The 14,292-nt window shown below is 32.5% G+C and overlaps 1 protein-coding gene across 2 annotated transcripts in view; it reads left to right on the top strand.

Annotated features, from left to right (window-relative positions):
- The window catches only part of SOS1 (SOS Ras/Rac guanine nucleotide exchange factor 1), a 148,979-nt gene that overhangs the window by 101,433 nt on the left and 33,254 nt on the right, over positions 1 to 14,292 (top strand). For both annotated transcript variants that reach the window (XM_082851863.1, XM_082851862.1), the window contains exons 9-10: positions 4,585 to 4,712; positions 5,499 to 6,154. In XM_082851863.1, coding sequence (XP_082707989.1) covers positions 4,585 to 4,712; positions 5,499 to 6,154 — 784 coding nt within the window. The remainder of the gene's footprint in view (positions 1 to 4,584; positions 4,713 to 5,498; positions 6,155 to 14,292) is intronic.

Raw genomic sequence — 14,292 nt, 5'->3', positions numbered from 1 at the left:
CTGTTTCCCCATAGCTAAACCATTCTTATCCTTCGAACCTTATAGTCATTTCCTTCTGGAAGCCTTCCTTGCTATCATCTCTCCCTTTATTAAGTCAGGGGCCTTTGCTGTGTATTTCCAGAGTGCCCTGTATTTTCGCCATCATAGCACTTTGTCATTCATCTTCTCTTTTACACTCTAAGCTCTAACAGCAGTGACCAGATTTGGCTTGCTCACTGTCATATTTTCATTACTTATAAATAATGGATGGTTAATTAAATGTTTGTTAAATTAATTCTGATTGGAACTTCACTGGCTTCCCCTGTAGATCTGCCCTTTTGAGTTTCATTCAGCTACTATTAATATTCTAAATAGTTTCTAAAAGTGTACAAAAGACCATTTAATTATCTCAATAAAACTTATGACTTTCCTCAAAAACTTAGAGAATTTTGCTTTTATTTCCTAATAGTGAACTGTAAGTCAGGTTATAATTTATATTTTAAGATTTCACTTTTATATTTTCAGCCATTGGCTAATTTAATAAAGATATTGTTTCATTTAAATTACAATTATGGATTATTTATAGTGTTACACGATTTATTTCATGTATTATATACCACCTTGGTAATGGTCATCTCCTTGCTTGTCTTGGGGGGAAAATAAGGGTTAAGTAAAAGAAGATCGAATTTTGTTAATATCATTAACATCACATACTGGTTGAAATTTTATATATTTTAGGAGAATTATCTGCATATATGAAATCACTTTAACTCAAAAAATAACATTTGGGGGAAAGGAAGGAACTAGTTATGAAATTTACTTCATGATTCCTATCTTTGCTTGTGTTCTCACATTTTGTGATGAACTCATATATGTATACAATATTTAAGATAAAGATAAATCTTTAGCTTTATGTTCCAAATCTTAGACAATTATAGTGTATATTTCTTTAAAAAAATTTTTTTATTGAAGTCAGTTGATTTACAATATTGTGTAACTTTCAGGTGTTCAACACAGCAATTTAGTTATACTATGTTTCTTGATTATATATTTTGTCATCCTTGTGCATTGCAATTTACCTATTTGAATGGAATAGGTTTTATTTGGTGAATATTTTCTAAACAAGTATTTCAAGTCATTTCAGTTCTTTGGGTAGTATATTGAAAAGGACTGAGAGTTGGGAATCCTGGGTTCTGGTCCTGCCTGCCTCCATCATCAAGTATAGCAGTTCCTTTATTCTATAGTATTTCTTGTTGGAGAAAACTAATTTCTAGAAATAAAAACATATGGATTCAAGTTTGTTTTTAAAGAGAGGAGCCATTATATGTTTGTGAATTAGTTGAACTTATATACATTGCATCAGGTACAGCACTTTATTTTTTTATGTGTAAACCAATCTTGAGTTTTATTTGTCTCCTATCTTTTTCCAGTTTAAAGCTTCTTAAATTTAATACTATTTATCTCTCAGGGTTTCCTTTGGGCATGCGATATACCATATTGACTACTGCCCCTTCTACTTATTTCGAAAGGACCCCCCCAAAAAAAACCAAAAAATTACTGGTAAAAGTGGCTCCTTTCTTTTGAAAACGTGAATTTTATCATCTCTATAGATCGTATGATTTACCATTGTGCTTTAGAATATGATGCTCTGGGTAAGTTTAAATACATTCTCATATACGGCAATGTAATATCACGACTTGATAATTTTTTAAACTATTTAGTAAACAGCATTTGTAAAATTAAATTGTTGCTGTTACATAGTGTTATTAAATAGGCACCCATGAAAAGCATGGTATTGAATATCACTTTGGTAACAAGAGGATGCTGCTTTGTGGAGTCTCATTTACATACTAATTGCCATTGCTTTGTTTCTGTAGCAACAATAAGCCACCCCTTTGATGGTGGTTAGCTTGAATTATTCTGCACCAATGCCCTGTTTAAATCAGCTATGTTAAGTAAAAGAAGCAAAGAATGCTTATAAGGAAGGTCATTTATTACATTGAAATTTGTTTTAGATGCTTGACTAATGCTGTGAAGGTAAATATTACATTTAAAAATTATTTCATCAGTAAAGTTTTATGGTTTTTAAAACAGACTTTGGGTTTGTGCTTTTAAAATATATTAAAAATATTTTTGAGATACCAGTATATTCTGTATGTGAAATGCTATAGTTAATGATAGATAAATGACCCAGAAACTTGAAACATCTTTAGAATAGAAAATCAAATGCATGTCTAAATGGATTTGTTACTTTCAGAGTTCTTTTTATGTGTTAGAATTGTGTTTTGAATGACTTTAGGTATGTTTGCCTGAATTAATAATATTAAAAATATCAAAGGATAGAATGTAAAGGACTCAATAATATTCTGTTGTTAGTATCAACTCTTTTTTTTTTTGCTTTGTATCATATTGACTTAAATATTGAGTGATTAAATTCTGAAACAACTCAGTGAAGTAGTTTACTCTTTAGTGGTACTTTTATTAAACCATCTAGAATTTTGCCCTTTCTTACTGAATATTGCTTTCAGTGTTAGATTGTCTGCTGCCTTTGAAGCCTAAACTTGATAAAGTTTATGGTAATATTTTATTTGTCTCCAAAAATTCTGCCATATGAGAGGTAAATAGTTTAGAATCATAGAGATGGAAGGTACTTTTAGAGATTACCCAGAGTCCAGCCTTCAGCCTACCATTAACATCCATTAACTAAAAACCTAGTTTCTTTCTTTATGAACACTTGGCCATTGGCTTTCTTTAATCTGGCTGGCCATGGTGAAGAGAAATACTATGAGTAAAAGGTATTTGCATATTTTTTGTAAGGTAGCTGTTTTTAAGTCTCTTATCCTTTAGCAACTGTCTCCCTCCCCCAACCCTTTTTTGTTGGAAATTATGTGAATAGATTTTTGTTTTATTTAATACAAATCAGACTGAATATTTCCTAAAGAGTACAGATTATGCCTCAGTGAGTTTTAAATAATGGGTATAAGAAATCTGAATAATAACACCTGATTGTTAAATAGATATTACAATATATTTATTACTTCTGGAATATTTGAGCATTAAGATATTTTAAGCAAATTATTTTTATAAAAATTGTCTGGAGCATTGAGTAAGAATATGTTTACTTTTCATAGGTCATCAGTACACACGTGTGTGCGTGTATGTGTGTGTGTGCGTGTGTGTGTATATAACCTGTATCAGTTGAAGCAGAAAAGGAATTTATCATTACTCTTTAAGAGATACCTCTCCAAGAACAAAGTTCTTAAAGTACTAATGGATAATGAAGCTCTTTGAAAAGTAAACCTTTGTAAATTACTATTTTTTATGGTTTTATTTCTCAAGTCTTTTTCCTTTATGACCGAGAGTAAGTGTTCTTAAATGTTGCATGAAAGCTCTATTAATAAACGTCATTTCTTAACTTTTCCTTTTTGGTGGCCACAAAGAGATTTATAAGGTTACTGAATTATTGTCACTTACTGTCACTCATACCTCAGTTAACTGCTTGCTTGAATTACCGCCACCTAGTTGCATTGATGATTAGTAGTTATTGATGACTCAATTCTTATTAAGTACAGACTTTCTGTCTGGCACATGTGGCATCTTTAGCCACTAATTGAAAATGTGCTTGAGTTTCACTAACATGTATATTCCTAGTTTTACTCAAAATCTTAACATGTGAATACTGACAAAGTTCTTCATGATACCAATGTTAATTCTGTAGTAGAACTACAAAGGAAAGCAACTTGCATCTATATTGTATGTTACCATTTACAAAGTGCTTTCATTTTTAATAACAACCCCACAAAATAGGCAAAAAGTGCTTTCATTTTTAATAACAATCCCATAAAAGAGGCAAAGCAGGCGTTTTATAAGCCTCATTTGACAGATAGGAAAAGGGGGGCTCATAAGTCAAGTAATTTGCCCCAAGGTCACACAGAAAGTAGAGTCAAATTTTGATCTTAGGTTTTGTGTCTTCAACTTCCTCTCCACTATATTGCATCCTTCTCTGTATATTTATCTTCCTCGGCATTCCATTGCTTACAACCGTAATGTGGGAATCAGAAATCTAAGACCAAATTACACACTTCAAAAAAAAATCTCATCTGTGTGTCTACTGTGGTGCCAAGACCTATGATAGTAAAAAGATAATTTATGTCCCTCATTTCCTTTCAGTAATATTTATCTGAGAAGCTGCACATTACTGCCTGTCAGAAGGTGTGATATCTGTTAACACTGTTTCTACATTTTTTGTTTTTTTTAATGTAGAAAACTTGGTTGCATGTTGATATGGATAGTAATATAAAGGAAGAAAAAGACTTCTAAAAAGAATAATAGGGGCTTCCCTGGCGGTCCAGTGGTTAAGTCTCCACGCTCCCAATGCAGGGGGCCCGGGTTTGATCCCTGGTTGGGGGACTAAGATCCCGCATGCACGCCTGGCACAGCCAAATAAATAAATAAAATATATTTTATGACAGGTTTAAAATTTTTATTTATTGTGGTAGAAGGAGTTAATCAATGTTATCTTTATCCTTAAATAAAAATGGGATTATTATTTTTGGGGGCCAGAACTGTTCTGCTAATTCAGATTTGTCACTTTTTACTTTGCAGCAGTTAGAAGAAAAGAGTGAAGATCAAGAAGACAAGGAATGTTTGAAACAAGCAATAACAGCTTTGCTTAATGTTCAGAGTGGTATGGAAAAAATATGCTCTAAAAGTCTTGCAAAACGAAGACTGAGGTGAATATTTTCACTTTTTTTATAATCCTCCTTTTCACCCTGAATATTGTGGTATAAATTCAGGGATCCCAGTTCCCTCCTCAAGTAAACAATGAAGAAAATACTTTTAGTGACAAGCTTGGTCTTTCAGAGGAAGTGACATCAAAGCCAAGAGAATTTGTTATTGTTTGAAAAACCTTTCATATTTGTGCATTTTCCTTGCATACTCCCAGACAAGACCTCCTGAGAGTCAACTGGTAAGCTAAAGGAGAGATAGAGCAAAATGTATTGGGTAGATTTATGTCAACATCATTGTTCTGTCAAAGTAAAATTAGTAGTGTCTTTTATTTTAGGGATTATGTAACTCAAGGCATTAATTCAGATAATATGCTTCCAGTTTCCTAATTATAATATATATGTGGTTTTTAACTTTAGGTATTATCTACTTAAGCATTTCTAGATAAATTTTTTAATCTTTCTTTTTTTTCACTATATTGGGCTACTTTTTAATACTTGTCATTCTAAATATTTCATAGCCATGGTAGAAATAATCATTCTGTAGCTAAATTTATAGGGTAGAATTTTGTCAATAGTCAGTTGTTCTTTTTAGAGCACTAAAAAAATGTCTCCACTGTGTTGCTTTAGTTTCCAAAACTGTGCAATTTTGTAACACTAATATATTTGGAGAAATAGTGAAAACCTTCTCAGTGCAACTTTTTAAAATATACTTTTGCACTGTCATTTATTTACATGAATTGTAGATTTCCTGTCATCTTTGTACTAACCATGTTTTTTCCTTTATCCTAGTGAATCTGCATGTCGGTTTTATAGTCAGCAAATGAAGGGGAAACAACTAGCAATCAAGAAAATGAACGAGATTCAGAAGAATATTGATGGTTGGGAGGGAAAAGACATTGGACAGTGTTGCAATGAGTTTATAATGGAAGGAACTCTTACACGTGTAGGAGCCAAACATGAGAGACACATATTTCTCTTTGATGGCTTAATGATTTGCTGTAAATCAAATCATGGGCAGCCAAGACTTCCTGGTGCTAGCAATGCAGAGTATCGTCTTAAAGAAAAGTTTTTTATGAGAAAGGTACAAATTAATGACAAAGATGACACCAATGAGTACAAGCATGCTTTTGAGATAATTTTAAAAGATGAAAATAGCGTTATATTTTCTGCCAAGTCAGCTGAAGAGAAAAACAATTGGATGGCAGCATTGATATCTTTACAGTACCGGAGTACACTGGAAAGGATGCTTGATGTGACAATGCTACAGGAAGAAAAGGAGGAGCAGATGAGGCTCCCTAGTGCTGATGTTTATAGATTTGCAGAGCCTGACTCTGAAGAAAATATCATATTTGAAGAAAACGTGCAGCCCAAAGCTGGAATTCCAATTATCAAAGCAGGAACTGTTATTAAACTTATAGAGAGGCTCACATACCATATGTACGCAGGTAAGAAGTATGAACTTGCCTGTCACTTTTATTCTGCTTCAAGCTGATTTTTCTTTGCTGCACAGGTCATTATGCCTAAAATAGAAAGCAAACTGACAGCAAAAGACCTCCGCATTATCAGAGTTGCTTTTCCTTTGACTAAAAATACCGTCACTTTATATTTCTTTGAAATTTTATAATCTTTCTACCACATTTACATATGTTACTTTTAACTTTGCAACCAGAGTTATAAATAAAGTTACTGGGCTAAATTTACCCAGTTAGACAGTGGCAGAAACAAGACTAAAAGTAGTGATAAATCAATCATCATTAGGGTCTAAAAATCTTTTTACTCCTTTACCTCTTTTTTTTCTTTCTTTTTCATTACTGAGATTATAAAATCAGTAAAAATTCTAATTGATATCCATTACCAAAATTGTGCTGGTAGTACATTATATATACAGCATTGCTTTTTCTTAATTTCCATTCCTAAAATTTATTAAATTTAGCAAGCCTGGGAGTCATTTAAGTTTTCAGTATTTTTTGCTTTTTACAACTGATGTTATTTAGAGAACAGTTTCACCTTAGCAGCGCAATTTTTAGAGACAAACAGGTGTTTGGAGGATTCCTAGGGGGTTGAGACATGTTTGTCTTTAAATGGGCTGCATCAAATATTGTGTTTGAGAGTAAGGAACAAATATAATGATCGATTTTTTTAAAGTAATTTTATTTCTTCTAATAAAGTAACATGATAATCCAGTGTTCTTCAACTTCCCTACATAGTAGGAAATTTGACGATTGTAAAATACTGTGGAAAGAGCACTCACTGTTAGAGTCACGCCTTCACTCTATCACAGTTCCTTAAGGTTTTAGAACCTTAGTTTTCATCTCAAAAATCAACATCACAACAGCTGTCTTAGAATATTGTTGGAAAGAATAAATGAAATATGTGAAAGCTCTTGATAAATATAAACTTATTTTCAAAGAATGCTTATATTACAAAGATATATAAAATCAAACACAGCTCTTATAAGTGCTATTCTTAAATAGTTGAATGTGTAAGTTAACTTCCATCCCCAAACTTTTTGCTTAAATATATTTCTATCTCTAGGATATGTGTGTTTCTGGGGAAATTTCTCCAGTTTTGAAAGTCCTTCAAATGGGTTCTCAGTTTTCTCTGGAAACTATTCTGGCACCAGTTGAATCTGGTAGTTCTTTTGCTAGTCTTTTCCATAGTGAAATAATAGTGTTTTCCATAGGCTAATTTTAAAAGCAGTTTGGGCCCTTTAAGTGTATATCATTTGGTAGTAGCAGGCAGTAACTGATTTTGGTAGTAGCAGGCAGTAACTGATTACTATTGATTTTTCACCTAGAAACTTCTGTAGTCAGTATATTCATTTTACTGACCCAAAAATAAAAAACAGATCAAAGCACAGAAAATTTAAATAAGCTGCCTAGGATTCTACATGAAAAATAGATTATTCTGTCATCTTTTTTTACATATGAAACTTATTTTGAGAGGTACAATTTTCCGTAATTAATATGACCTATTTATTTAGTTGATGACCATCAGCTTCTTTAAGATCTAGAATACAGCTTAAAAAAATGTTTTTATTCATTACCTGAAATTTGTAGTTGCAAAAGACCTATTTATTTAGTTGATGACCATCAGCTTCTTTAAGATCTAGAATACAGCTTAAAAAAATGTTTTTATTCATTACCTGAAGTTTGTAGTTGCAAAATTGTTATTTCTTTGCTACTTCTGCAGGAATTTTTAAGGTTATAAAGGTTCAGGTTATTCTTCTTGCCACATTATTCTGATTTTTGTGTCTTGGAAGATTCACAGAACTTTTTATCATAAACATTCTAAACTATTCATCGGTTTAAGTACCTTTGTTTTGGGTTCTTAGACTATTTAGAGTAGAATTAATCCTTAGATTCTTATCTATGTGAGGCAGAAGTTGTTTTTTTTTTCTTTCTGTAGAGCAATACAAGTGGCAGGTGCTAAAGAAGACTTACTAGTGTTTACTATCACAAGTCAGTGGTATTTGATTTGGAAAATATTTTCAAATTTCAAAATTTTTAATATAATTGTTTCTTTAAAGCTCCTATTGTTAATGATAAAAATTTTCTTTACTGCTTTATTTCACAGAACTGACTTATGATTATTAATAAGCAGTTATAGAACTACAAGTAAATATTTTTTTTTTCAAGGGACTGTGCCTTATATTTTTTGAATGAGGAAACTTCAAAACAAGCAAAACTAGAACAAGCATAGCTTGATAGTTTTTCTTTAGTCTTGGCAGTCTTTTCTCCTTAACGTACGCAATGCTAGCTAAGTCTGTAGACACAGTACTTTTGCTATGGAGTTTTATTAGTTACTTTTGGTAGTTGCTCTCATTTACATTAATTTTTAGCTTTTGAATAGAATAACTTAAATGGTTTTATTTCTAGTTAATATAAAACACTTAATTTATAGGACTTTGCAAAGTTAGGTGTATTTAAATTGACAAGATTTTTTACTTTTTTAAAATGTTAAAGTTTTTTTAAAAATTCCTTTCATTAATTTCTTGAGGAATAAAAAGCCACTGTTGGGTTCAGAAGTGTTGTAGCTAAGTTTTTTGACATTTTTCTTTCCTATCTTATTTTGAAGCGTAATTGAATATTTTAATTTATGTCATAAATATATTACTAGTGTAACTAAAACCCGTAAGCAGCTTTCATGAATTGTGATTTACCGTACACACGGTACGGTAAATAATTAATAAGTATTAATTATTAGCTTATTTGACTTCTGTAAGGTCTGTGACTGAATGTATTACTGGCAATATAGAATGTGTTTTTAATAGACCATGTATGAACTTGTAAAACATGAAAGCAGCTATTTTTTATGGTCTTTTCCAGCTCAGATGGACTCTTGGTCCTCACTACAATGATAATACATCAGCTGTTTGTTTAAAGCACTGTTGGTCTGCTCTATTTAATTTTGGTTCAGTTGGTTGATAGGTATTTTATCAGAGAACATACAGTGCAAGTTGTGGCTTACACTGAAACAAAAACTAAAATTTAACTTGCATATTTTTATTACATTGTATAGAATTATAATAAGAGACATTGGCTGTAATAAATGAGAAAAATCCAATAACTAATAAGCACTACTTTCAGACATTATCCTAAAAGAAAGCTTGTTTAACCTTACTTAATTCAGACTTCATTGTGGCTTCAACCAGCTTGATCACTCAAGTGTTTTAACAGTAATTTATGAAACAGAGCTATAGATCTTAGATGATCAGTCCTTCACTTTATAGACCAAAACCCAAGGCCCCTGAAGTTTGTGATTTGCCAGAAATCATACCAGTTAATTGCAGAAAAAGGACTAGAAATTAGGTTTCTTGACTCTTGAAATAGAGTATACTTGATACCATGTTACACTGACTCATGAATTTTTTCATTTTTAGAATATAATTTTTATTATGTATATTGAATAGTAAAAATAAAGAGAATTACTTGCTTGGTTTGAATTGCCAGTAATGTAAACAGTTTGTTCACTTCTGGGCAAACACAGGTCTACTATGAAGATATAGTCAGAGTACTGTTATTTTTCTTACTGAAATAGGTAATAAATTCTGACTATAGATAACTTCTATTTTAATGCATAGATTTTAGTTTATATTTAGATGTTGGTCATTATAATTTTAGTTTTTAACAAAATCCAGTCAGTCTGTTGGTGTGGTGTTTGCTCTGTAAATGTAGGTGAATTAGAAGGTGCTTAACTGTTGCTCAAAAGAATTGCAACAGGGTTTTATGTGGGATCTAATTTATAGTGCCTCAGGTCCAGTGTTTCTAGACATACAATAATTAGTTAACCACATCAGAACTTCAGAATTCATCTGAAATGGTGTGGGGGGAAATTGTCTAGTCAAGTGGATCATTCTGCATCTGGTAAGGATGTGAAGAGACTTTTACCTACCGTAAGAAAGCACAAAGCAATATACATAAAAAGCAGAAGATGAAAGTAGGAATTTCACTTCTGTTACAGAGTTATAGGAAATAATTTAGTACAAATTAATTATTGAGACTTTAAAACAACATGGGTGAAGAAATATGGTATGTCTGGCTTTGATAGTCTCTCTTAGAGAAATGAGATGACTTTGTGGTAGGGGTCTTTCAGAACTGACATTATATGGAAATAAAAGCTTTTCATACTGAATTGTGGGGAAAAGGTGTTTCCCATGCATGGTGAATTTCTCTTTTAAAGAAAATGGTATTGAAAAAATTTAAGCCAGTTGATATTTTTCTTTAAAGTATTTACTGCTATTTTATGCCCTCATATAGAAAATTTGCAAAAAACTGCGTTAGATTTCTTTGGAGTTTGTGTCCTGTATAAGCTCAGTTCGGGTGTTTTAACTTTTAAAAAAATCTTTTGAACAAATTTTTGATCTATAGGGCAGTGCTGTTCTATTTTTAAACTCTCTGATTTTTTTTTTTTAAGTGTGTGTGCGTCAGCATAGCGTCTGTTTCCTTTTTTAAGGAATTCAAGAGTGATTGTTTATAAATCCTTGTTGAGGAGCTTATTGTTTCTTGTAGCGTTTTAAATGGCTGTATTAAAGGGAGAATTATCACATGAACAGACATCCTGATTAACGGTGTTTCACTATGGTGGTTGGGGGAGGGGTATTTACATAAATAACTCTCTATGTAACAAATATTACATAAATTTATTGACCTTGCCAATAAAAATGTGTTAAAAAAGGATTAAATTTATCACCTCGAATCTAGTATGCTGTATTCTGAACATTAATATAAATATACTCTGATTTCCTAAGATTTTGAAGAATTGTACAATAAAATATTATCGAAGAAAATAGCTTTAGAATGAGGGAGACAGGCAGCTAGAAGGCCAGCACAAAATAGAAAACACGGCTCATATTTGAAATAGCCTGGGCCGAGACCGGGGACTTGATGGTAGAGTTGGCAGGTACTTGTACACACAGAGAGGTTGGGTAGACGGAGGCGGAGCAGCTAGTGAACATGGTGGACATCTGAGTCCAGGGCTTTGAGAGTAGAAAAGAGTGTTACCTAAAATGGTGAAGAAGAAAAACCACAGAGGATGTTTTTGCCATTGCTCGTATTGAAATCCATTAGGGGTTGTGTTTGAGAAAGAGGTTTGTGGAATTACATCCACTAGTGATAAACAGAAAGAGGAGAATATCGAAATAGTTGATTTTCAATTTCTCCACAAATATTTGTGCTTATGTTTTAAAACCAAATCAGCCTGGCTTTTATATTTTTAACGCATTTGCCTTCCATCTGTCTCTGAAACATCACTTTATAATACAGGTGGATAAGAGGCAGTGTAAAACTTAGCTATTATCATTGTCTGATAAATGTAAGTAGGTACTTTGTTTTCCTATAAAATTATATAACCTGTCCTTACTGACGGATACTTTTAAAATATCTAAGTATTTTAGTCCTTTGTATCATCAATAAGATAAAGGTTTCCAGTGATTAGTGTGACATATGTGTCACTATCACTGAAATGGAGAAATCAATAGAAATAAAAATAGCTTCTGGAATATGGAATTTTGTGCAAAATTTCAAATATAGATGTTATGTCCTCTCTTAATATAAGTTTTTCATTCATTAGCAATTTCCCACTGCTTTAGAAACTAGAAACAGAGCCTAAATTAATACAAGCCTGGGAATATATGCAGCCTTTAAGATGTTTTTTGAAAGTACTTAAACTCTTGCCAATTTTTCTTGGTTTATTTTTAGCTTCTGCTGGTTTTTTCTGTTGGCAAGACTGCTCTAATTTCTAATCAAGCTAAAAACAACTTAAACTTGAGTCACTTTAGAAGTTAATACAACAGTGATGATGGTGGGAGTGTTTATTGCACCGCCAGCTTCAGAAACTCCTCTTCTGAATAGTGTACAGGAAGGTACAGCTGCTACTTCCTAAAATCTGGAAGAAGGCTTAACAAGAATTACAGAATCACAATTAGACTGCTAATTTCTCAATGACTTTAGTGCCTTTAACCAAGATTAGCAGTTTACAGCTTCATTCTGAATTAATCATTTATGTGAATTTCTACAGTGATTATGTAACTCATGGATTCATTCTTTATATTTAGCTCTCACAGCTTTGGAAACCTTAACAGATCCTTTAATCCAGGGAGGTCAGGTGATACGGCAGAAAAAAAGCAGTAAATCAGAAATCACACGATCTAGATTCTGGTTCCATCTCTTTCACTCTATTGTGTGACTTTAGATAACTCTTAGTTACTTCTGTCATATGTAGAAAGGGAAAAACAGCAGCCGCCCTGCTCACTTCACAGAAATCATATGGAATGAATTATGTGAATGCTCTTTGAATTCATTACGTAACAGACATCAGGAATTGATGTGATCCCTTTTGACTGATGTGGCACTGAGGCACATCATGACTTTCCCAGCATTGTCATCAGTTAGTAAAGCACTGAAATGGCCAGAAGTTTTGGTATAAGATGAAAAGGCTGTTTTAAAATAGTTTGCCTTTAAAAATAGCCAGTTTTCTTAAAACATACTTTAATTCACTTAGAACTTGCTTTTATTGTTTTTCAACTTAAAAGTATCTTTGATATCCCACAACTTTTTAGCCTGACTTAGGTGGCATTTGAGAAGAAATGGAACTGGATATTGATTTTAGACTTTTAGACTAAAATAAACTTTTCTTTTAGAAAAGGGAGAGGTTACCCTTAATTTTGGAACACAGCTCAGGGATATTTGGAGCACTCTGTACTAAGGGTCTGGCCTCTCCAACAGTGACAGCTCAGCATCTCTACAGTGGCCACTGCTTTTGCTTCCTAAGTACATGATGTTTGAGTAGCCTCACCTTTACATATAGATTTGCAGAACAGGAAGAAGATTCTTGAAAGGGAGGATTGTGATGAAACCGATATAAATCTCTGTTTTAAAATCTTGTACAGCCTTCTGTTTTAAAATCTTTTCTTCTGGTTGAGACATTAGTCTTTAACGTTTGAGGAACTCTGTAACTGAAGACAAACAATAAAATACCAACAAAGAGGAAATTACTAAAGGATTGTATCTATTTAAATCACTTTTATCAGTAACCCACTCTAGCCTCAGAAGGTATGAAGCTAAAGGAGAAGAGGGCCATTTAAAACCAATATATTTTTATTATGTAAATTTTTAACTTAAAAATTTATTATAATCTTAAATTCAAGGTTGTCTGATATTTAAATCAATTCATTATCTTGATGACCACATATACCAATAGATTGGAAATAGATTTCTATTTTATGATAAATCCATGAATTTGATTTTGGCGGGGGGGGGGAGTTAACATAGTTATTTTATTTTAAGGCTCAATTTAGGGTGATTCTTAATCAGACAGAATCAGACTAAATAGAGATTTTCCATGCAAATGAATTTGATTCTTGCTAAATCCTATGCTAATAACAGACATTGTATTTCTTATAAAGAATCCATAGTGTGTAGCCTAACAAAAATAAAGGTAATTGCTACTCTCAATAAATTTATCATTAAATTATAGCTTACCATTCCTTAGTGATGTGAAGCAGGAAAAGGATACTCCCAATAAAAACACTCAAGTTAATGAATTCTCCCCTCCTCCTTTTTAAAGACTCTTACAACTAAATGTGGACCTTGATGAAATTTGAGTTACAGTGAGTGGTGAGTGTTTTTTTTATTCCCCATTATGGGAAGATGTCTCCCGCCACCCCCAACTCCCTTTATGCAGATGATAGCCCAGGTCTCTTGTGCTGATGACAGCAGCCTTTCTCCACAACTCTGGGAGAATACTGTCAAGGAGAGACTCAAGTAGGCAGGCCTGGAGAGGTGATCACACTCAGTCAGCTTCCTGCTTTACTTCATGAAGTATGAATGAAAAGCAAATCCTTTCATGGAAGGAGTTGAAGACTCCCGCTCTTATGATTGAACTCTCATTGCGTCTACTTGCAATGAAAGTAATTAAAAGTTGTGAATAGAGCCAAATCAACATATTCTTACACAGTTAATAGTTTCAATAACATAGGTATTAATAAGCATCTTTTAGCAGTTTTAATTAAGACTTTTAGCACATAAAACCATTTAGAAACTATTTAACTTAATCTATAACATTATGAGATCCAATTTCCAGT

This window comes from Leucopleurus acutus (genome assembly GCF_964270905.1).
Source record: "Leucopleurus acutus genome assembly, chromosome: 12".
NCBI lineage: Eukaryota > Metazoa > Chordata > Mammalia > Artiodactyla > Delphinidae > Leucopleurus > Leucopleurus acutus.
The sequence above is the reverse complement of the archived record's forward strand: the minus strand, read 5'-3'. Positions and strand labels throughout refer to the sequence as shown.